General features: G+C 46.6%; 1 protein-coding gene across 1 annotated transcript in view; it reads right to left on the bottom strand.

Annotated features, from left to right (window-relative positions):
* LOC115098231 (spindlin interactor and repressor of chromatin-binding protein-like) overlaps nt 1-23,185 on the bottom strand; it is a 162,502-nt gene that overhangs the window by 60,996 nt on the left and 78,321 nt on the right. The window contains exon 4 of the mRNA XM_029614688.1: nt 7,081-7,443. Within this exon, the coding sequence (XP_029470548.1) occupies nt 7,081-7,443 (363 nt within the window). The remainder of the gene's footprint in view (nt 1-7,080; nt 7,444-23,185) is intronic.

Genomic DNA, 23,185 nt, shown 5'->3' with positions numbered 1-23,185 from the left:
AACGATCCGGCCGCTGGGACTTACGTAACTCCCTGAAGACTACTGAAGGTCTGGATGCGGGCGCCTCCTGCAGGTTGTGGATTCCAGGCGGCTGGCACCTCCAGCTGGTCGTAGGTAGTCCGAAAGTAGAAGTCTAAGGAGAATCCAAAGCTGGTCCAGGGGTCGAAGTCCAGAGAGCGGTCCAAAGCCAGTCCAGGAACAGATGGGAGAGAGGTCCGAAGCCAGTCCAGGAACAACACAGGAGAAGGGTCCAAAGCCAATCCAAAGTCAACGCCAAGAACTCACCACAGCCGGTCCGAAGATCAGGAGCCAAAGAGTCAATCCAGCGAGGAAGGAGGAGCAGAAGCGGGGCGAAGAACCAAGCAAGTCCAGAAACCAGGCACGAGCCACAACACCAAGGCAAGGTCTGAGGAACAGACCTTGCCTTAAAATACCTGGACCTGAGGGAGGAGTTTCAGAAGGGAGCCATGACACTTCCTGTCGTGGCCCCTTTAAATCCTATCTTCAGCCGCACGCGCGGCTCTAAGGCAGCCAAGAAGGGGGCGGAGTCATGCAGCTAGCAAGGCCCTGCGAATGGCCAAGCAGCGGCCATAGCCACGAGGAGAACGCCGGCAGAGGCTCCCCTGCCCCTGCAGGAGCCTCCAAAGCAACCCAACGCCGCGGGTGAGTGTTTGGTCCTGGCTGCAGACCGCTGCGGCCGGCGGCCATGACAGTCGGCCCCGGTCGCGGCTTGCTGCGGCCATAGCAAACATCCTGCTGACTTGTGAGAACACCTGTTACAGGTAAGCAACATTTTGCATTCTCACAGGTCAAGCAGGATGGTAGTCCTCACATATGGATGAGTACTGAGCTGAGAATGTCCGAACATGCACCAAATGTACCCAAAGACGTGCAACAGGCACAACAACTGGGGTGGAATTTGGTAGAGGGCATCCTGAACCCTAACGGGCAGGCGGAAAGGTGTTGGTACATCAAGTTGCAAAAAGGTTGCACAAGACAGATTGGCCAAAGATGGAATCTTGACTTCCAGCCTTGTCTAGACAATAATGGGCTGTAAAGGTATGGAGAGAACTCCAGGTAGCAGCCCTACAAATATCAGGAAGCGGCACCGAGCGAAGGTGCGCGACAGAAGTTGCCATGGCCCTGACCGAGTGTGCTTTAACACGGTCTTGAAGTGGAATACCTGCTTGCTGATAGCAAAAGGAAATGCAGTCCACTAGCCAGGAGGAGAGAATCTGCTTACCCACAGGTTGACCCAATCTGATGGAAGCAAAGGAAACAAACAATTGAGTATTTTGCCTGTGGGCAGCTGTACGGTCTAGGTAGAATGCTAGAGCCCGTTTGCAGTCGAGGGTATGCAGAGCCTGCTCCCCTGGATTGGAATGGGGCCTGAGAAAGAAGGTGGGTAGTATAATGGATTGATTAATGTGAAACTCCGATACCACCTTAGGCAAGAACTTCGGGTGAGTGTAGAGTACCGCCGGTCATGCAGAAGTTTTGTGTAAGGCGGATAGGTAACTAGGGCCTATAACTCACTAACTCTGCGAGCGGATGTGATTGCCAAAAGAAAAAACACTTTCCATGTGAGAAAGCAAAGATCATAGGATTGGAGAGGCTCGAATGGTGGTTTCATGAGCCGACCCAAAACCAGACTGAGGTCCCAAGAAGGGGCCGGCGGGCGCAGTGGAGGCTTGAGGTGGAGCAAGCCCTTCAGAAAACGTGTTACAAGGGGTTGTACCGAAATAGGAACATCCCCGACACCTTTATAGAAGGCAGCTACCGCACTGACATGCATTCTGATGGAGGAAGTTTTTAGACCTGATTCTGACAAGTGCCAGAGATAGTCTAGAAACTTTGTGGTAGAACAGGTAAAGGGATCAAGGGACTGAGAAGTACACCATGATTTAAACCTGTTCCATTTGTAAAGATAAGATTTTCTCGTGGAAGGCTTTCGTGTAGCAATCAGGACACGGGAAACTGGCTCCGAAAGGTTGAGAGGCTGCAGGATTAACCTTTCAACATCCAGGCAGTCAGGGACAAGGCCTGAAGACTGGGGTGGCGTAGGCACCCACTGTTCTGCGTGATCAGAAGCAGGTCCTTCCCCAGGGGAATGTGCCTGCGAATGGATAGGTCCTGAAGAATCGGAAACCACACTTGATGTGGCCAGTGAGGTGCTATCAGGATCATGCTTCCCTTGTCCTGACGTAGCTTCACGAGAGTCTTCGAGAGAAGTGGAAGTGGAGGGAATGCATATAGGAGACCGACGTCCCATGAGAGGGAGAACGCATCTCTTGGTTGTGAGTGTTGGCTGCGAGCGAGAGAGCAAATGTTCTCTACTTTGCTGTTCTGAGGTGACGCAAAGAGGTCTCTGTGAGGGTAACCCCAACGTTGGAATATCGAGTCCGCAAGTGTGGGGTTGAGAGACCACTCGTGTGGTTGAAAGGTGCGACTGAGCGTGTCTGCCAACACATTGTCCACTCCCGGCAAGTAGGTGGCCCTGAGGTACATCGAGTGAGAGAGGGCCTCTGCCCATATCTGTGCAGCCTCTTGACACAGAGGTGGGAGCCTGTTCCTCCATTGTTTGTTGATGTACCACATGGCCACCTGGTTGTCCGTTTGAATCAGGATAACCTGGTTGGAGAGGCGATCCTGAAATACTCAGAGCATATCTGATTGCTCCTAGCTCCAGGAAATTGATTTGGTGTTTGGCTTCCTCTAGAGACCAAGACTCTTGAGTTTGTAAATTGGCAATGTGTGCTCCCCAACCGATGTTGGAGGCATCTGTTGTAAGGGTTATTTGAGGGTCTGGAGCTTGAAAAGGCAGGCCTTGAAGGAGATTGGCCTGATTCTTCCACGAAGCTAGAGATAGACGAAGTGGGTTGGTTATGTGGACAACAGCTGATAGTGGTTGAGATGACTGAATCCACTGTGACCTTAGCGTCCACTGTAGGATCCTCATGGTGAGACAAGCCATGGGAGTGACGTGTACTGAGGACGCCATGTGTCCTAGCAGGACTAGAAATTGACGTGCAGTGCAGCGCTGTTGAGACTGTAGCTGATGGGCGAGAGAGGAGATGATGAGAGCTCGTTCTCGAGGAAGAAATGCCTTTGCCTTGAGGGTGTCCAAGTCTGCTCCTATGAACGACAGGGTTTGCGATGGGACCAAGCTGGACTTTGGATAATTGATGAGAAACCCCAGAGAGATCAGGGTGTGCAAGGTGAGACGTAGAGACGTCAAAACAGCTTGCTGTGTGGGAGTCCTGATCAACCAATCGTCGAGATAGGGGTAGACATGGACACCTTGAGTTCTGAGGAACGTTGCTACTACTACGAGGCACTTGGTGAAGACTCGTGGAGCAGAGGCTAGGCCGAATGGTAGCATTCGATATTGGTAGTGCTTTGGGCCTACGAGGAATTGCAGAAATCTGCGATGAGACGGAGTTATTGCGATATGTGGTAAGTGTCCTGGAGGTCAAGAGAGCAGAGCCAGTCTCCCCTTTGTAGAAGGGGGAGGAGGGAACCCAAGGTCACCATCTTGAATTTTTCTCTTTGGAGGAACTTGTTTAAGGCCCGAAGATCTAGTATCGGGCGAATGCCACCTGACTTTTTTGGGATTAAAAAATACCGAGAGTAGAATCCGAGGCCCTGTTGGGAGTAGGGCACTGGTTCTATTGCTCTGGACTGGAGGAGGGGGGGAAATCTCCTGTTCCAGGAGCGGTGAATGGTCTGATGTTCCCCACGTCAGCCGAGGTGGGGAGTCCGGTGGAATGGCCAGAAAGTTGAGATGATAACCTTGAGTTATTATGGTGAGCACCCACTGGTCTGTGGTGACTGAGTGTCAGATATGGCTGAAGTGGCACAATCGGCCTCCCACTGGTACATACTTTAATGGAGTCTGAATGCTGCTCTCTAGAAAAAAGTAAAAAACCAGATGCTGGACCTGGTTGAGGAGTTGTTTGCGGCTTTTGCCTGCGAGGTTGCCTGGACTGGCCTTTTTGATAAGGCTTAGTAGAGCGACCTTTGGACGGAGGAGGATAAGATTTCCTTTGGCGGTAAAAGGATTTCTTGGTCTCCTTTCTGAATGTTTGCTTAGCAGGATATTCAGAAGGTAGCAAGGAGAGTTGGCGAAGAGTTTCATGGTGATCCTTGAGTTGCGCCACTGTCTTTTGTATTTGCTCACCAAAAAGATTATCTCCAGTGCAAGGCAAATCAGATAGTCTATCCTGGACATCAGGCCGTAGGTCGGACGACTTTAGCCAGGCCCATCGCCTTGCAGAAATGGCTGTTGCTGAAACCCTGGAAGCGGTGTCAAAAACGTCAGAGGCAGATCTTATCTCATGCTTGCCTGCTTCTAAACCCTTTTGAGCTAGGGCATGTAATTGATCTTGAGACTGTTGAGGTAGGGACTCAGCAAAGTCCTGTGTTTGTTTAAAGAGGACCCTGTTGTACTGGGTCATATAAAGTTGATAAGAGGTGATGCGGGATATAAGCATAGCCCCTTGAAAGATACGATGACCTATAGCATCCAGGAATTTTTGTTCCTTTCCTGGAGGATAGGAAGAATGAGGCTTGGATCTTCAGGCTTTCTTTTGGGCTGACTCAACAACTACTGAGTGGTGGTCCAATTGGGACTTCTGGAAACCAGGAGTTGACTGGACTAGGTATGTAGTGTCAGCTTTCCGATTGACTGGTGCCACAGAACCAGGATGTTCCCAATTTCTTTTGAGAAGATCCAGAAGGACATCATGGATGGGAATAGATGTTAGCTCTTTAGGAGCATCTAAAAACGGAAGAAGTTCCATCATCTGATGTCTATCATCTTGTTCTGTCTGAAGTTGAAAAGGAACCACTTCAGCCATTTCCTGCACAAAATTAATGAAGGACAAGTCCTCTGGCGGAGAACGCTTCCTGCTTTCAGCTGGAGAGGGTAGCGATGGCAAGTCATCGGTATCCTGGGATGAATCGTCAGTCCAGGTATCGTAGGGATCATCTCCAGCACCCCCAGTGTCCTTGGAGGGACGAAAAATTGGTATACTTGAAGGTCCCGGGCGAGGCACCGAAGGCATCGATGGTGTCACCGGTGTCACCGATGGTGGCACCAAGGGCATCGATGGACGGGATGGTGGCACCGATGGAAACAAAGATGCAATCGGTGAAACCGATGATCTAGGCATCGGAAGGACTCCCGATGGCGGAAGGAACGGTGTTTCTCCTTCGTCTACCAATGAAAGAGGAATCGGAGAGGAAGGCTCAGGGTCCACTGGAGTCGTCTGATCCCTCGGAGGAAAAGCAGCAATCAGCGCTTCCATTCTCGCAAGTAATGGTGCTAGAGCTACTGGAATGGGATCGGCTATCGGTTCAGGCATCAGTACCAGTATCGGCGTCGATGGAACCTTGAAGCCTTGCATCGCTTTGCCGATGGCGTCCTGAATCATCTGATCCAGTTCCTCCCGGAAACCTGGAGCCCCGATGCCGGAGGAGGAGGAGGTGGAGGCGTAGCCGGAGGGACCACTGTTAGAGGTGGAATCGCGGCTCCTATCACCGGTCCCGGTGAAGGTTGCCTCGGTGACCCTGAACCAGATAGGGACGGTGCCTTTTCTGGATGGGCTTTCTTTGATGGCGGTTCAGACGATGACGACGACGAGGCCTTGCCTGCGTCAGTCTGAGACCTGCGATGTCGATGCCGATGCTTTTCTCGACAGTCACCTCTGTCCTTTTCATGAGGGGGAGCAGAGGATGTCGATGGCCGTGGAGTCGTCGATGCTGGTTGGGCACTGGCCGGTGCCCGATGATGGTGCGACGTAGACGGTGTCGGTTCAGACGACATCGATACTATGGACGGCGTCAGAGTTTTTGACCGAAAGAGAAGTTCCATTTTCTCCATTCTAGCCTTGTGACCTTTAGGTGTCAAGGGCACATTTGGTGCAAGTAAGGACATCATGCTTGCTACCCAGACACATTACACATACCCGGTGAGGGTCAGTAATGGACATTGTACGGGTGCAGTCCGGGCATTGATGGAACCCCGACGCCATGGCCTGTGAAAAAATTTAGCTGCGGTGTGGTCGACGGCCAGTCGGCCGTGAAGGCTAAACTCGATGGGAATCGACCGGAATCGGGTAAAAAAAAACTTACCGGACCACTGCAGACGTAAAAATGAAAACGGGGGACCCCTGTGGGGTAGAAAGTTGTATAGTAATTCCGTGAGGAAAACTCCTGTAAGGAATCTCTGTGGAGCTCCTTAAGCCGCGTGGCTACCTCTGCGCAGAAAAAAGAAGACTGAAGGGGGACCCCTGCTGGTTGCAGGGTTAGTGCTATACTGGGCATGCCCAGTAGGTGCCAGTCAAAGTTCTAGAAACTTTGACAAAAGTGTTCCGTGATTGGGCTCCATCCTGTGATGTCACCCATATGTGAGGACTACCATCCTGCTTGACCTGTGAGAACATGAAATGCATGAAGAGATACAAGAACAGAGGAGGCAGAGGACAGCAATTGTCTAGATCTATCAGCAAAACAACAATCAGGGAGATATATAGTTACACGCCTGATGAGGAGGGATGGGAAATACTGCATATCACTGTCCGTTGTTTAGAGTACTGCCCAAAATAACACAAAGGAAGAAGGGTGAGTTGAAATACATTTATAATTCCAGAAGGAAAGTGTTCAAGTATGTATGTGTGATGCTTGCCCTGCACCTGGTATGTGGTGCAGCAGTGTGTGTGATGGTAGCTTGCACCTGTTCTGTGGTGTAACAATGTGTGTGTGGGAAGCTTGCACAGTCACTGCCTGTATAGTACTTGTTCTATGCTGCTTGGGCAGTGCGTGTATGTATGTGTGTGTGTAGAAAGCTTACATCACTGCTCCCTCTGCTGTGCCCTGTCCTGTCACGGGCAGTGTGTGTGTGGGGGGGGGGGGGCAGAGGGGGAGAAGGGAGAAGCATGCAATGCCACTTCTGTACTGTACCTATTCTGTAGTAGGGCAGTGTGTTGTATGTTTGAAGGAAGCTTGTACTTTTGTCTGTCCTGTACCCTTTATGTAGAGGCCCAATGCGGATTGTACATAAAGAATCTGCAGTAGTACCTGCATCACAAGAGGTGCCATGTGAGTTGGAGAAGCACAGCAGCGACTTGTCCTCAGTCTCTTTTGGTAGTACCAGGTCCTCTATTGAGGCATCCAAGCAGCAGCGCTTCTGCTCAACACTGAAGCTCAGGACACGCGAGTGACACTGCAGCACATGTTCCCTGACCCCTCCGAGAGTGCAGGCTTCCACCACTTCCCCACACATCCTGCACATCAGCTCCTGGCCTCCATTGTGCTGCTTCCAGGCCCAGGAACCTTGGGGGATTAGAACAATAGGGAAGACCTCAAGCTTCTGCTCTGACACCTCCCAGGCAGCTTCTGTCTTTAAGATGCTTTCTTGAGCCTTAGGACAAGCTGCTGCACCTACCAGAGATAACAAAAACAGGAATGGTGCTTAAGTAAGTATTAGGTAAAGGGGCACTAGAAGTGCCTAAATATTGTATGGCAGTCCCTGGAGATGAGAGAAGAAACATTACAATATCCAGTGACAATTTGCTAAGCACAGCCACAGGCATCTTTTCACTGTACCTGAAGAAAGGTTTAAAAGGACTACCTCAGGAGGCACTACTGATGCCCCCGCATGCTGCCTTCTGGGACCTGGAATGGCTGTTTCTTGCTCTGATCTTGGCTCCTGCTTCCTTCTACAGCTTGAAAAGGTACTGGGCTGCAACCTGCCTCAGAGTTTGGTGGGCTTTTTTCCCCTCTGCTCTTCATCTTGACATAGCCCCCCTTCATTTTTAAATCTTTTTATTGAATTTTAAATACAGTACACAGCAGTAATGCATCACATGCATGCATACACATCATACAACAAAACAGAGAGAGCACACATCTTATCAAGCATGTGTGTACAATGAGAACTTAACTAAATAAACAGATGGAGGTGTTAGTTCCCCATATATCCCTCCCCCAATCTCACCCTATCTTAATCAGTCAGAAATAGAAGAACATCATAAGGAAGCCCCAGACATGTTCCAACACTGAGATTATTGTTTTGTGATTAAATACTTTTGATCAAAAATAAAAAAGAGAACTAAACTTTGTGCGTTATGGGGCAGTGCACTGATACAGGGTAACCATGTTCCAAAATATTCTCTCTCTGAATTGCTCCATAAGCAGAAGTTATGGACACTATTTCTCAATTGCAGATATGTTGGAGGGACATTCTGTCTCTAATTCGGCAAGAAGGAGTTTTTCGCCAAATGGAATACTTTCGCAATCCATGGCTTCTTAAGAGCTGTTCCTGCTGGACAAGATGTGACAACGCCAAACAGAGCAGCTTTAACATTAAAACATAGACTAATATCATGACCAGACATGACCAGAATTGATGTCCCAGTGTTCTTCCCATCTCTCTACATTTAATACATTGATATGTTTGTGCTATTTGAGCCGAACAGACTTCCTACAGTGAAACATATGCGTGTGACAAGAACTTATATTTCCTGCAACGGTACATTATTAGAGATTGTCTGGATCTGTGTAAAATATCTAGTAACGTGTACTAGTGATATCTAAATATTCAGTTCCTGTGACCATTTATTGTGTTAGGGTTATTCAACTTGGAGAAGAGACAGCTGAGGGGGGGATATAATAGAGGTCTTTAAGATCATGAGAGGTCTTGAACAAGTAGATGTGAATCGGTTATTTACACTTTTGGATAATAGAAGGACTAGGGGGCATTCCATGAAGTTAGCAAGTAGCACATTTAAGACTAATCGAAGAAACTTCTTTTTCACTCAAAGCACAATTAAGCTCTGGAATTTGTTGCCAGAGGATGTGGTTAGTGCACTTAGTGTAGCTCGGTTCATAAAGGTTTGGAGAAGTTCTTGGAGAAGTCCATTAACTGCTATTAATAAAGTTGACTTAGGGAATGGCCTCTATTACTGGCATCAGTAGCATGGGATCTTCTTGGTGTTTGGGTACTTGCCAGGTTCTTGTGGCCTGGTTGGGCATCTGTTGGAAACAGGATGCTGGGTTGATGGACCCTTGGCCTGACCCAGCATGGCAATTTCTTATGTTCTTATATGCCATGGAACTTGAAATAAACAATGATCTATACAAAACAGATAACTGTTTTATATGCAACATCTTCAATAAACCAAGTATTAAGAATCTCCATAAGGAGTGACTTTATGTAATGTCTAATTTGTAGATACCAAAAAATCCTTCTGTGGAATGCCATAAATCTGTTGTAAATCTAAAAAGGATCTCATGTCTAGTGATATCTAGAAGATGATCAATAAATCTTATTCCCCTCTTCCCTCCTTCATTAAATGTATTGGAGTGAAGGCCTGGTTCAAAATTCAGATTATGTTTTATAGGTAAAAATGGAGAAATGCAATAATTCAGTTGCAATTTCTTAGTCAATGCCATGCCTTCTTTAAGAGCGAAATTAAAATATGGTGCTTAGGATGATTGGGTAATCGTATATTCTCAGCATGTAATACATAACTAACAGATATGGGTACAACCACAGTCTTTTCTAAATCTACTGCTGATTAATGGGTTGTGTCTATTAATTGATCCCCCAAATGACTGAGGCATGAAGCTACATTATATAACCTCATGTCTGGCAAGCCCACTCCTCCAACCTAATCAATTGCTTTAAACTAATCCTTGTTTTTTTAGCTCGCAATAAAAAAAAAAAAGGAAAATTGGTTCTTACCTGCTAATTTTCGTTCCTGCAGTACCCAAGATCAATCCAGACTCCTGGGTTTTGCCTCCCTGTAAGCAGATGGAGACAGAGAATGTTTTACTGACACTGCCACATAACCTAGTGTGCCTCCTGGAGTCACTCAGTATTGACCTGTACCCAAGCCAAGATGATAACCAAACTAAAAAGGTTTAAGAGCAAACTCCCCAATGAACAGGAGGATGGCGATGCTGTGACCAACTGGAGCCCCCGACCCAGACATTAAAATAAACAAAAGCATGGAAAATCAGTAACAACTCTACATTACATACAAACTATCAGAATGAGTGGCCAACTCTCCCACCCTCACTGGGTGGGTTTCTGGATTGATCTGTGGTACTACAAGAATGAAAATTAGCAGCTAAGAACCATTTTTCCTTTCCTGTATGTATCCAGATCAGTCCAGACTCCTGGGATGTACCTAAGCACCCCTAAACTGAGTGGGATCTGGAGAGTTCTGCTCGCAGAACAATCTCACCAAAGACTATGGGGGCCAGAGCCCCAACATCCAAGCGATAGTGTCTGGCAAAACTGTGCAATGACTCCCAAATAGCCACCCCGAAAATCTCCTGCAGAGATACCTGCTGAGCCTCGTCCCAAGAGGTTGCCTGAGAAAGTGTTGAGTAGGCCCTAAAACCCTCAGATTCAGGGTGACCATCGCCTTAAGCCAATGCGCAACTGTACCCTTCTACGATGCGCCATAGTAGGCTTAGAAGCCTGACACCTCTTCTTTGGATCATTCCAAGAACAAAGAGGTGATCTGATGTACGAAACTTATTAGCAACATTCAGATACTTCCCCAGTGAGCGCCTAACATCCAGGATCCTTAGTTCTCTTGTATGAGGTGCGGACGACTCCAAATCTGGAAAGTCTGGAAGTTCCACAATCAGATTAAAATGGAATGCCGAAAAACACCTTAGGCAGAAAAAAAGGCACCAAGCACAAGTCACCCCCGATTCTGAAATCTGCAGAAACAGACCATGACACGACAATGCCTGGAGCTACGAAATCCTCCTGGCTGAACAAATAGCCACCAGGAAATACCTCCTTGGGATGAGTTAAGCTTGCCCTTCTCAGTGGTTCCCATGGAGCCGCAGTTTCCTCTAAACACCAGATTAAGGTTCCAAGAGGGACAGATCTTTCGCACTGGAGGATGCAAATTCTTTGCTCCCTGAAGAAAACGCAAAAATACCAGGATGCACAGACAGAGGATATCCCAGCACGCTACCCCGAAGACAGCCCAAGGCTGTTATCTGCACTCTCAGAGTTAAAGGCCAGAACCTTGACCAAACCCTCCTGCAGAAAAGTCAAAATAGGCTGCATTCCATGAACAATACAGCAGGACCCAAAGACCCTTCAAATCCTCACATATGGTAAGGATGTGGAAGATCCTCAGACTCAGACTATTTCCATCTCAGCTGTCCAAAGTGCATAAGCTAGAGGACAAACCAAAAGGCAGATTTTTTTCCTGCTCATGCTCACTTTTGGGACAATAAGGGATTTCACCAGAATAGAGGCTTGTCGGGAACTCAGAGGCAGGGCTCAGGCAGAGCACCATCCTGGGGACAGCCTATCCTGGGTAGGCACAAGCCATCCTGAGACAACTGCGGCCTGGGAACTGGTGGTACAAAGTCCTCACAAAGAGAAATACCATGCCCTGCTCCTGCCAAGATACTATAGTGCCGGAGACAGCTGTAGAATTCTCTTGGCCAAGTTCATCATCAATCTCCTAAAACAAGGAAACAACCTTGCCAGACGCTAAGTGACTCTCTTCTGTCCTTTTGACGACCAGCATCAACCAGTCGTCCAGACACAGATGGACCATAATGCCTGCCTTGTGCAGAGAAGCCACTACATGATCTTGAAGGTGGTCCTGGACGTAGTAGCCAGTCCAAAGGGTAGGACCTGAAATTAAACAACACCCCAGAACAGTGAAGCATAGGAAACATTGATGCTCCTGTCGAATGGGAATAAATAGATACGCTTTTGCCAGGACGAGAGGTGAAAAATTCCCCTGCTTGTACTGACACTATTACGGAACAGAGTTTCCATTCTGAAATGAGCCTCACACAAGTTGATTGATGCATTTCAGATCCAGGATGGGCTGAAAACACCCCTTTTCCTCCTTGGGAATGACAAAAGGAACAGCGCCATATTTTCATGAGATCCAGGAACAGGACTATGGCCTGGAAATCCAACAGCCTCCTTAATGTAGTCTCCACTGCTGCTCTCTTCTGTAGAGAGTTTTTTTTTTGGAGAAACCATAAATGCGTACAGAGGAATCTGAAAAGATTCCAGAGTTTGGCTGTCTCTTACAACCTCCAGAGCTTACTGATCTGTTGTAATCTGGGTCCACCTTTGATAAAAGCAAGATAGACACGCATATTTCCTGATCCAGTAGATGAGCCCTCCTACCTTCATTGAGAATATCGAGATGCTCTGGCGCCCCCATCCTTGCAAGGCTTCTTAGGTCAAAAGGACTGAAATCTTTCGAACGGATGACACTTGAGTAGTTGCTCCTCTGTAAGGATGACACTGCCAGGAATCCCTGAAGCGGCTCTTCGCTCCAAAAGGATGCAACACAGCCTTCCTATCCTCCAGGCAATTAAGGATCCTTGGATTCTGCCTAGTTATTCCCCATTTTTTCCAACTCACTACCAAATAGGCAACCTTGTGAAAACTGGACTTGGAAATAGTGTCCACTGACCGATTGCGTAGTCATAAATGATACCTAGCTGCTATCATGGAAGTTACACCTCTGGTGGCCGTCCTCACCAAGTCACAGCCGCCTCGGCTAATAATGTGGCTCCCGGTTCCAACAGCAAACTGCCAACAGAATCTACTCCTTGTGTCTCCTGAGAGAGACACAAAGCAGCTTGAACTACCAGGCAGCAGCAAGAAGCCATTTGCGAATTTATTGCCATTGCCTCCAGAGAAACACAAACCAGCTTGAGTCACCAGGCAGCAGCAAGAAGCAATTTCAAATATATTGTCATGGTCTCCAAAGCCTGCTTAAAGATAGCCTCAATCTTCCTATCCTGATCATCTTTTAGAGCTGCCTCTCCTTTCACTAGTATGGTAGTTCACTTTATACCACTGAATACCAACGGATCTATCTTCAATTGTTCCCTTGCCTTTGGGTCCAAAAGGCAAAAACTTGCCAAAGCACATCCCATCCTACCCCACCCTTTTTTTTTTTTTTTATTTGTCTCCAGGGCATTCCACTCAAGGTCAACTGACTCGAACTGGATAAAGGAGGGGAAGAAACAGGACGCTTTAATTAAAGTGATCAATATGGGATCTTTCGATCACAAGCCCGCCGCTTCATCCCCAGCCAAGGGTCCATCAAGCCCAGTATCCTGTTTCCAACAGTGGCCAATCCAAGTCACAAGTACCTGGCAAGTACCCAAACATTAGATAGATCACAAGCTACTATTGCTTATTAATTACCGTCATAGCAGTTTACGGATTTATCCTCTAGGAACTTATCCAAACCTTTTTTAAACCCAGTTACACTAAGGGGCAGATTTTAAAACCTGCGCATGGGTGCAGATTTGTTCACGCAATGCGGCGCAAACAAATCTACGCCTGATTTTATAACATGCGCGTGTTGCCACGCGCAAGGGGGTGCACAATTGTGCAACTTGTGCGTGTCGAGTCGCACATGCTGCCTCCATTCCCCCCCACCTTCCCCTCCCTTCTCCTATCTAGCCCACCCCCCAGTCCTAACTAGATCCCCCCCATCTTTGCTTCAGAAGTTACGCCTGCCTCTTGTGCGCGCCGGCGCACCATCCCCTGGCACAGGCCGCTGTGCCGGAGGACTCGGGACCGCCCCCGGACCACCCCCGGACTGCCGCCATGCCCCCAGACCCGCCCCTTCCCACCCCTTTTTCGAAGCCACGGGACAAACGCACATCGAGGGGCTTGCTCGGCGCTCGCAGGGGCAGATTTTCTCGGATTACGCGCATAGCCTTTGAAAATCTACCATAACTGTTGTAACCACATCCTCTGGCAATGCATTTCAGAGCTTAACTATGCACTGAGTGAAAAATAATTAACTTCGATTTGTTTTAAATGAGCTACTTGGTCCTTGTATTATCTGAGAGAGTAAATAACCGATTTATATTAACTTGTTCACGTCCTTTCATGATTTTGTAGATTTCTATCATATCTCTCCTCGGTCATCTCTTCTCCAAACTGAACAGCCCTAACTTATTTAGCCTTTCCTCATAGGGCAGTCGTTCCATGCCCCTTATTTTGGTCTCCCTTCTATGCACTTTCTCCAGTGCAGCTATATCCTTTTAGAGATGCAGTGACCAGAACTCCACACAGTATTCAAGGTGCGGCCTCACCATGGAGCGATACAGAGGCAATATGACATCCTCCGTTTTATTTTTCATTCCCTTCTTAATAATTCCTAACATTCTGTATGCTTTTTTGATCACCATAACATACTGCACCGACGACTTCAATGTATTATCCACTATGACACCTAGATCTCTTTCCTAGGTGGTAACTCCTAAGACAGAACCAAACATTGTGTAACTATAGCAAGGGTTATTTTTTCTATATGCATCACTTTGCACTTGTCCACATTAAATTTCATCTGCCATTTGGAAACCCAATCTTCCAGTCTTGCAAGACCCTCCTGCAAGTAATCACAATCAGCTTGAGATTTAACTACTCTGCATAACTTTGTGTCATAAGAACATAAGAAAATGCCATATTGGGTCAGACCAAGGGTCCATCAAGCCCAGCATCCTGTTTCCAACAGTGGCCAATCCAGGCCATAAGAACCTGGCAAGTACCCAAAAACTAAGTCTATTCCATGTTACCATTGCTAATGGCAGTGGCTATTCTCTAAGTGAACTTAATAGCAGGTAAAGGACTTCTCCTCCAAGAACTTATCCAATCCTTTTTTAAACACAGTAATACTAACTGCACTAACCACATCCTCTGGCAACAAATTCCAAAGTTTAATTGTGCGTTGAGTAAAAAAGAACTTTCTCCGATTAGTTTTAAATGTGCCCCATGCTAACTTCATGGAGTGCCCCCTAGTCTTTCTACTATCCGAAAGAGTAAATAACCGATTCACATCTACCCGTTCTAGACCTCTCATGATTTTAAACATCTCTATCATATCCCCCCTCAGCCGCCTCTTCTCCAAGCTGAAAAGTCCTAACCTCTTTAGTCTTTCCTCATAGGGGAGCTGTTCCATTTCCCTTATCATTTTAGTAGCCCTTCTCTGTACCTTCTCCATCGCAATTATATCTTTTTTGAGATGTGGCGACCAGAATTGTACACAGTATTCAAGATGCGGTCTCACCATGGAGCGATACAGAGGCATTATGACATATTCTGTTTTATTCACCATTCCCTTTCTAATAATTCCCAACATTCTGTGTGCTTTTTTGACTACCACAGCACATTGAACCGACGATTTCAATGTGTTATCCACTATGACACCTAGATCTCTTTTTTGGGTTGTAGCACCTAATATGGAACCCAACATTGTGTAATTATTGCATGGGTTATTTTTCCCTATATGCATCACCTTGCACTTATCCACATTAAATTTCATCTGCCATTTGGATGCCCAATTTTCCAGTCTCACAAGGTCTTCCTGCAATTTATCACAATCTGCTTGTGATTTAACTACTCTGAACAATTTTGTGTCATCTGCAAATTTGATTATCTCACTCATCGTATTTCTTTCCAGATCATTTATAAATATATTGAAAATTAAGGGTCCCTATACAGATCCCTGAGGCACTCCACTGTCCACTCCCTTCCACTGAGAAAATTGTCCATTTAATCCTATTCTCTGTTTCCTGTCTTTTAGCCAGTTTGCAATCCACGAAAGATCACCACCACCTATCCCATGACTTTTTACTTTTCCTAGAAGCCTCTCATGAGGAACTTTGTCAAACGCCTTCTGGAAATCCAAGTATACTACATCTACCGGTTCACCTTTATCCACATTTTTATTATCTCCTTCAAAAAAGTGAAGCAGATTTGTGAGGCAAGACTTGCCCTGGGTAAAGCCATGCTGACTTTGTTCCATTAAACCATGTCTTTCTATATGTTCTGTGATTTTGATGTTTAGAACACTTTCCACTATTTTTCCTTGCACTGAAGTCAGGCTAACCGGTCTGTAGTTTCCCGGATCGCCCCTGGAGCCCTTTTGAAATACTGGGGTTACATTTGCTATCCTCCAGTCTTCAGGTACAATGGATGATTTTAATGATAGGTTACCAATTTTTACTAATAGGTCTGAAATTTCATTTTTTAGTCCTTTCAGAACCCTGGAGTGTATGCCCTCCGGTCCAGGAAATTTACTTCTCTTCAGTTTGTCAATCAGGCCTACCACATCTTCCAGGTTCACCGAGATTTGGTTCAGTTGATCTGAATCACCACCCATGAAAACCTTCTCTGGACCAGGTATATCTCCAATATCCTCTTCAGTAAACAGTGAAGCAAAGAAATAGTTCAATCTTTCCACGATGGCCTTATCTTCTCTGTGCCCCTTTAACCCCTTGATCATCCAATGGTCCAACTGACTCCCTTGCAGGCTTTCTGCTTCGGACATATTTTTTAAAGTTTTTATTGTGAGTTTTTGCCTCTATGGCCAACTTCTTTTCAAACTTTCTCTTAGCCTGACTTATCAATGTCTTACATTTAACATGCCATAGCTTATGCTTTATCCTATTTTCTTCTGATGGATCCTTCTTCCAATTTTTGAATGAAGATTTTTTGGATAAAATAGCCTCTTTCATCTCACCTTTTAACCATGCCGGTAATCGTTTTGCCTTCCTTCCACCTTTCTTAATGCATGGAATACATCTGGTCTGTGCTTCTAGGATGGTTTTTTTTTTTTGTTTGTTTTTTTAACAATATCCATGCCTGTTGCATACTTTTTACCTTTGTAGCTGCAGCTTTCAGTTTTTCTAACTATTTTTCTCGTTTTGTCAAAGTTTCCCTTTTGAAAATTTAGAGCTAGAGCCATGGATTTACATAGTCCCCCTTCTAGTCATTAATTGAAATGTGATCATATTATTATCACTATTGCCAAGCAGCCCCACAGTTACCTCTCTCACCAAATACTGCACTCCACTAAGAATTAGATCTAAAATTGCTCTCTCTCTCGTCGGCTCCTTAACCAGTTGCTTCATAAAACTGTCTTTTATTCCATCCAGGAACTTTCTCTCTCTAGCATGCCCTGATGTTTCACTTACCTAGTCAATATTGGGGTAACTGAAATCTCAGGAACACTGGTGCAGGGAAAAGTTCAATTCCATCCAATAATCAAAATGTTTTTTATTGTTGAAAGTTACAGGAAATTCAGTACGGCAACTCCATTCAAGGTAGCAATGAGTAATTTAAAGTCCCCCGACACGGTCCCGTGTTTCGGGGGACTTTAAATTACTCATTGCTACCTTGAATGGAGTTGCCGTACTGAATTTCCTGTAACTTTCAACAATAAAAAACATTTTGATTATTGGATGGAATTGAACTTTTCCCTGCACCAGTGTTCCTGAGTACTTGCTTATGTGCAAGGTTTGCTTCTGTGGACTATCAGTAACTGAAATCTCCCATTATTACTGCACTACCAGCTTGGTTAGCTTCCCTAATTTCTCTTAGCATTTCACTGTCCATTTCACCTTTTTGGCCAGGTGGACAGAAGCATACTCCTATCACTATTCTCTTCCCCAACACACAAGGGATTTCTACCCATAAAATTTGATTGTACATTTAGTCTCAAGGAGGATCTTCATCCTGTTGGACTCTATGCCACCCTGGACATAAAGCGCCACCCTGCCACCAAAATGCTCCTTTCTGTCATTGCGATATAATTTGTACCCCGTTACAGCACTTTCCCATTGGTTATCCTTTTTTCACATTGTTTCTGAGATGCCAATTAAGTCTAGGTCATCATTCACTGTTATACAATCTAATTCTCCCATCTTACTTCTTAAGACTTCTGGCATTATCATACAAACATTTCAAAATGAGATTTTTGTTTGTATTTACATTCTGCTTTTCAGTTGACAGGGATAAATTGGAATTGTTTAGCTCAGGTGAGTTTTTAATTATAGGCACTTGGACTACTTTTCTTATTATTGTAACCTCTCTGTCAGGATACCCTAACTCTAATGTTTCATTAGTATCCTTTGAAGATATCTCCCTCTGAACCATGCGATGCTAAGTGACTGTCGGCTTTTCCCTTTGCTCTAGTTTAAAAGCTGCTCTTTCTCCTTTTCAAAGATTAGCGCCAGCAGCCTAGTTCCACCCTGGTTAAGGTGGAGCCCACCCCTTCGGAAAAGACTCCCCCTTCCCCAAAAGGTTCCCCAGTTCCGTACAAAACTGAATCCTTCTTCTCTGCACCATCGTCTCATCCACGCATCGAGACTCAGGAGCTCTGCCTGCCTCTGGGGATCTGCGTGTGGAACAGGGAGCATTTCAGAGAATGCTACCTTGGAGGTTCTGGATTTAATCTTTCTACCTAAGAGTCTAAATTTGGCTTCCAGAACCTCCCTCCCACATTTTCCTATATTGTTGGTGCCCATATGTATCACGACAGCCGGCTCCTCTCCAGCATTGTCTAAAATCTTATCTAGGTGACGCATGAGGTCCGCCACCTTCGTACCAGGTAGGCATGTTACCAGGCGGTCTGCATGCCCACCAGCCACCCAGCTATCTATATTCCTAATAATCGAATCACCAACTATGACGGCCGACCTAACCCTTTCCTCCTTGGCAGAAGACCTGGGAGACACATCCTTGGTGCGAGAGGACAATGCACTACCTGGAGAGCAGGTCCTTGCTACAGGATCATTTCCTGCCGCACCAGGTTGATGCTCTCCAATCATGAGACCTTCCTCCTCCAAGGCAGCACCAGGGGTGCCAGACTGGATATGGGACTTGGCTACTATGTCCCTGAAAGTCTCATCTATATACCTCTCTGTCTGCCTTAGCTCCTCCAGGTCTGCCACTCTAGCCTCCAGAGATTGGACTCGTTCTCTGAGGTATAGGCACTCTTTGCATCGGATGCACACATACAATTTCTCACTGGTGGGTAAAAAAATCATACATATGACACTTTATGCAAAAGACTGGGAGACCCCGTCTTGCTGATGGACTACTGCCTTCATCTTAAATTTGTTCAGTTCTTAGTTAAGTTTTAGGTTGCTATGGGTGTAGGATTGCATAAGATTAGGGTCCTTTAAATGTATATCTGGTAGTGACCTAAAAGGGAATGATAAAACTCTTTATAAGTTGTACATAGAAACATAGAAATGATGGCAGAAAAAGACCAATCGGCCCATCTAGTCTGCCCAGCAAGCTCCCACACTTATTTTCCCATCTGTTTCATCAACCACCAAGTTCAGGGCCCTTGTTGGTAACTGATTCAAATTTCCTGCCATCCCCTGTCACTGATGCAGAGAGTAATGTTGGAGTTGCATCAAAGGTGAGCATAAGGCTTAATGGTGAAGGGTAGTAACTGCCACATCAAGCAAGTTACCCCGATGCTTGTTTACCCAGACTGCACAGATCAATGCCTTGTTGGATGCTGTCTGAATGTAAATCCTGTTTTCCACATTTCCCCTTGCCGTTGAAGCAGAGAGCAATGTTGGAGTTGCATTAACCATGCGAAGGCAAGAGGAAATGTGGAAAAGAGGATTTCATTCAGGCAACAACCAACAAGGTAGCACATGGCAACCTCTCCCCACTGATTATGTGATCTATTACGAGCGCGTCCTCCAGCAGCTGTTACGACCCGAGGGCTTGGAGGCCTTCAGCTATTGTTAAGGGCACAGAGGTGCGGTTGTCTCTAAAGCAGGTGATGTGAGCCTTTGGGCCACGGCATGACTCAGGGAGGAGCCCCAAGACACACCGCGGGAGGTGAGCTGGTGTGAGCACGGGTAGCAAAAGCAGGACAAGGCTGAAGCAAGGACAAGGATACTAGGTCTGACCCTCTACCGGACCTGCGCACCCCAGGATGACCAACAACCCAATGTTGATCAATGAACAGTCCTCCGACCATTCCAAGCCCTTTAGGACCTGCCGCTGGGTATGGCAAGAGGCGGCAGGCCGGACAGAGGACGAGGGCAGACTGAGTCCTTAGAACACAGAAGACTTAGACAAGGACTGAAGCGAGGACACTGTAGACGGAGGACTGAAGTGAGGACACTGTAGACGAAGGCTCAGGAATGAGGTACTTGGGTGCACAGACAAAGACTCAGGAACGAGGTACTGCAGGCAAGGTATTCAGAAGCAGGATCAAGGACTGGGTTGAGACTGCGACGCAGCACGCCCTACACAGCCACTAGCCATGGGCTGGTCGCGGACCACGCTTGCATGCAAAGCAGGCTCTAGACAAGGTGTGGGACAACTGAAGCTGGAACATGGCAAAGATACTGTAGAAGCCTGTACCAAGGAGCGCCCTACACAGCCCATTCTAGGCTGGTCGCGGACCACGCTGGAATGGCACAGATTCAGTCAGAGTCTTAGGCATGGACAGACACAATGCAAGAAACTCCGAAGACCGGGACGGAAGCAAGTAAGGATTCAAAGAGGACTGAAGCGGGAGTCTTCCGGAGGCTTGTACTTGCGCAAGTGAAGATGGACTTGTACCATGAGCGCCCTACACAGCCACTACCCATAGGCTGGTCACAGACCACAACATGGCACGCCAGAAAGGAGGCAACGAGGAACCTGGGGTACAGGACATCAGGAACAGGCAAGGAACATCAGGACTAGATCACATACATCAGGAACAGGCAACGGACATCAAGACGAGACTTGGAGACCTCTGATGACACGGACGAAGAACATCAGGAACCTGAAGACATGAACGAAAGACATCAGGAACACGGAGACATCTGAAGACACGGACATCAGGATCAGGAACAAGACGAACATGAAGTCGTCATATCAAGGATACCACGGAGGACCTGGATCGACGAAGGAGCACAGGCAACTGTGAGACTCGATCCGAAGGCCAGGAGTGACTGAAGAGGAATCCCTTTTATAGGGCTAAAGCAGGAAGAGTCATCAGGTGGGGCCAGCAGCACTTCCTGTGGTTGGCCCTTTAAATATTATGAAGAGGTGTGTGCTGGTGCCTAAAGACAGGCAGAAGAGGTAACATAGGACCATGGACAGAGGCAAGCTCCTGCGCGCAGCTGAGAGGAGCAGGCAGGCTTCAGGGCAGACTCCAGCCGTTGGAGGAGAACCCCGGGGATGATGTTGCGGCTCCCTGCCGCGGAGGCAGGCCGGCAGCGGCTCTAGACCACGGGTCTCGGCAGCGGATCAGGGCCACAACAAAATGGCGCTGGCAGCGGCCCTGCCGCATGGACGTCGACCCTGACACAGAGAACGGAGTCAGTGGCGTCCTGCCGCGTCAAGGAAACAGGTGGGTGGAGAGGTCTGCTCGCGGAGAGTAGCTCCTCGGGCAGGAATCGTAACATGATCTGCTTCAACCCTTTAAAACATAGTAATATTATTGGCAGGACCAACATCTTGCTGACTTGACCTATTTTTTCCTAGCTGCTGAGCTTCTTATAAAGAATACTCTTCACAAAAATGTTTTTAAAAATTCCCCCTCCCCCCCCCGATTTACATTCACTTGAAAAGGTGGGCTGAGCAGATCAGTTTCATTCAAGCCTATAGATAATTTTTCAGCCAGGGACCAGATGTTGACAAGGGTGCACTAAAAAAAAACAAATCCAAACAAACCTCCCCAAAATCCCAACAAGCTACCTGCACGAATAGGGCTTTCCCTTGCCATTTCAGAGGCCCATATCGCAGTAGAGATTCACCTGCTGAGGTTCCATAACTCTGCTCTTTCAGCAGGATGTCTCTTATTAAATGGATTACAGTCACAGCCTCATGCACTCTCAGAAACATTCAAAAGAACAATGTGGTTTTCATCTGTCTGTGCATTTTTGTACTCCATACTGTGGTCCATCATGGTGATCACAAAGACCATGACCACCACCAGGACTCAGAACAGCATGACCACAAAATAGCTCACCACAAAATATCCCCTAGCAATGCTGAGTTTGCATTCATTTTATATCAAGTTACTTCAACTGGAGATTCCAATGTTTTCTTCTCTCTTGCGAGTTATCTCCACTTTTTTTGTCATGCTCTCCCTAGGTGCCAAGTCTGAAATGCTCAACAAGATTATTGAAGGATTAGGCTTTAACCTCACTGATCTCATGGAAGAAGAAATACATGAGTGTTTTCACCATCTGATCTACGTGCTGAACAATGTTGACAGCAAGCTTCAACTAAGTACAGAAAATGCTCTTTCCATTCAAGAAGATTTGAAAGTCCTAGAAATGTTTTTAGAAGACATGAAACATGATTCAACACAATTTACTGCTGACTTCAAGAATACAACTGAAGCTGTAAAGCAAATCAATGATTATGTCAAGAAAACACACACATGGAAACTGTTGATTTGATAAAGAATGTTGATGACAGAACATCTTTGTTTCTTATTGACTACATATAGTTTAAAGGGAAAAGCATATGAGGTTGATTGTACAAAGTTAGGAGACTTCCATGTACATGAGAACACAGTTTTACAAGTTCCTATGATGTCCCAGAGTGGCATGTATGACATAGCTTATGATGAAGAAGTAGGCTGCAAGATAGTGCACTTGCCATACCAAGCAGATGCTTCAGCGCTCCTGATTTTGCCTGACGAAGGAAAACTGAAACAGGTGGAATACACTTTGTCAAAGCCAACAGTGAAGAAAGTAGACGTCCTGCAAGGTGGTGACAGATTTCCATCTTAACCAGTCAATCGTCCTGCCCACCTATTTTCCTAAGTCTCATTCGCACCACTGCAAACGGGCTCTGCACAGTCTGGATTACAAAAGAGCCTTAGCCTTCTGCTTGGCGCATACGGCAGGCCATAGGCAGTCTACACAACTCTTCATCTCTTTTGACAGGAATAGATTAGGAATTGCGGTTGCTAAGCAGACCCTGTCCAACTGGCTGGCAGATTGCATCTTCTTCTGCTATTCTCAGGTGGGACTGCAGCTTGGGGGCCATTGTCAAGGCTCATTCTGTCAGAGCCATGGCAACTTCAGTGGCCCACTTGAGGGCAGTCCCTGTGGATGAGATCTGCAAGGCTGCAATGTGGCGCTCTCTCCACACTTTTGCCTCTCACTACTGCCTGGACAAGGATGGCTGACGCGACAGCAGCTTCAGTCAGACTGTCCTCCAGAATCTCTTTCAGCTGTGAAACCCAACTCTTCCAGCCTGAAGCCCTTTTTTCAGGTTCAGGCTGTTCCCCTGTTACCAACAGCACCGCTGTTGTTGCGCCATTAGCACGTGGTTAGATGCCTGTTGGTTGTTTTGTCTTCAGGGCCAGCCTGTAGCTAGGTATTCACCCTT

This window comes from Rhinatrema bivittatum, chromosome 8 (assembly GCF_901001135.1).
Source record: "Rhinatrema bivittatum chromosome 8, aRhiBiv1.1, whole genome shotgun sequence".
NCBI classification, from domain to species: Eukaryota; Metazoa; Chordata; class Amphibia; order Gymnophiona; family Rhinatrematidae; genus Rhinatrema; species Rhinatrema bivittatum.
The sequence above is the reverse complement of the archived record's forward strand: the minus strand, read 5'-3'. Positions and strand labels throughout refer to the sequence as shown.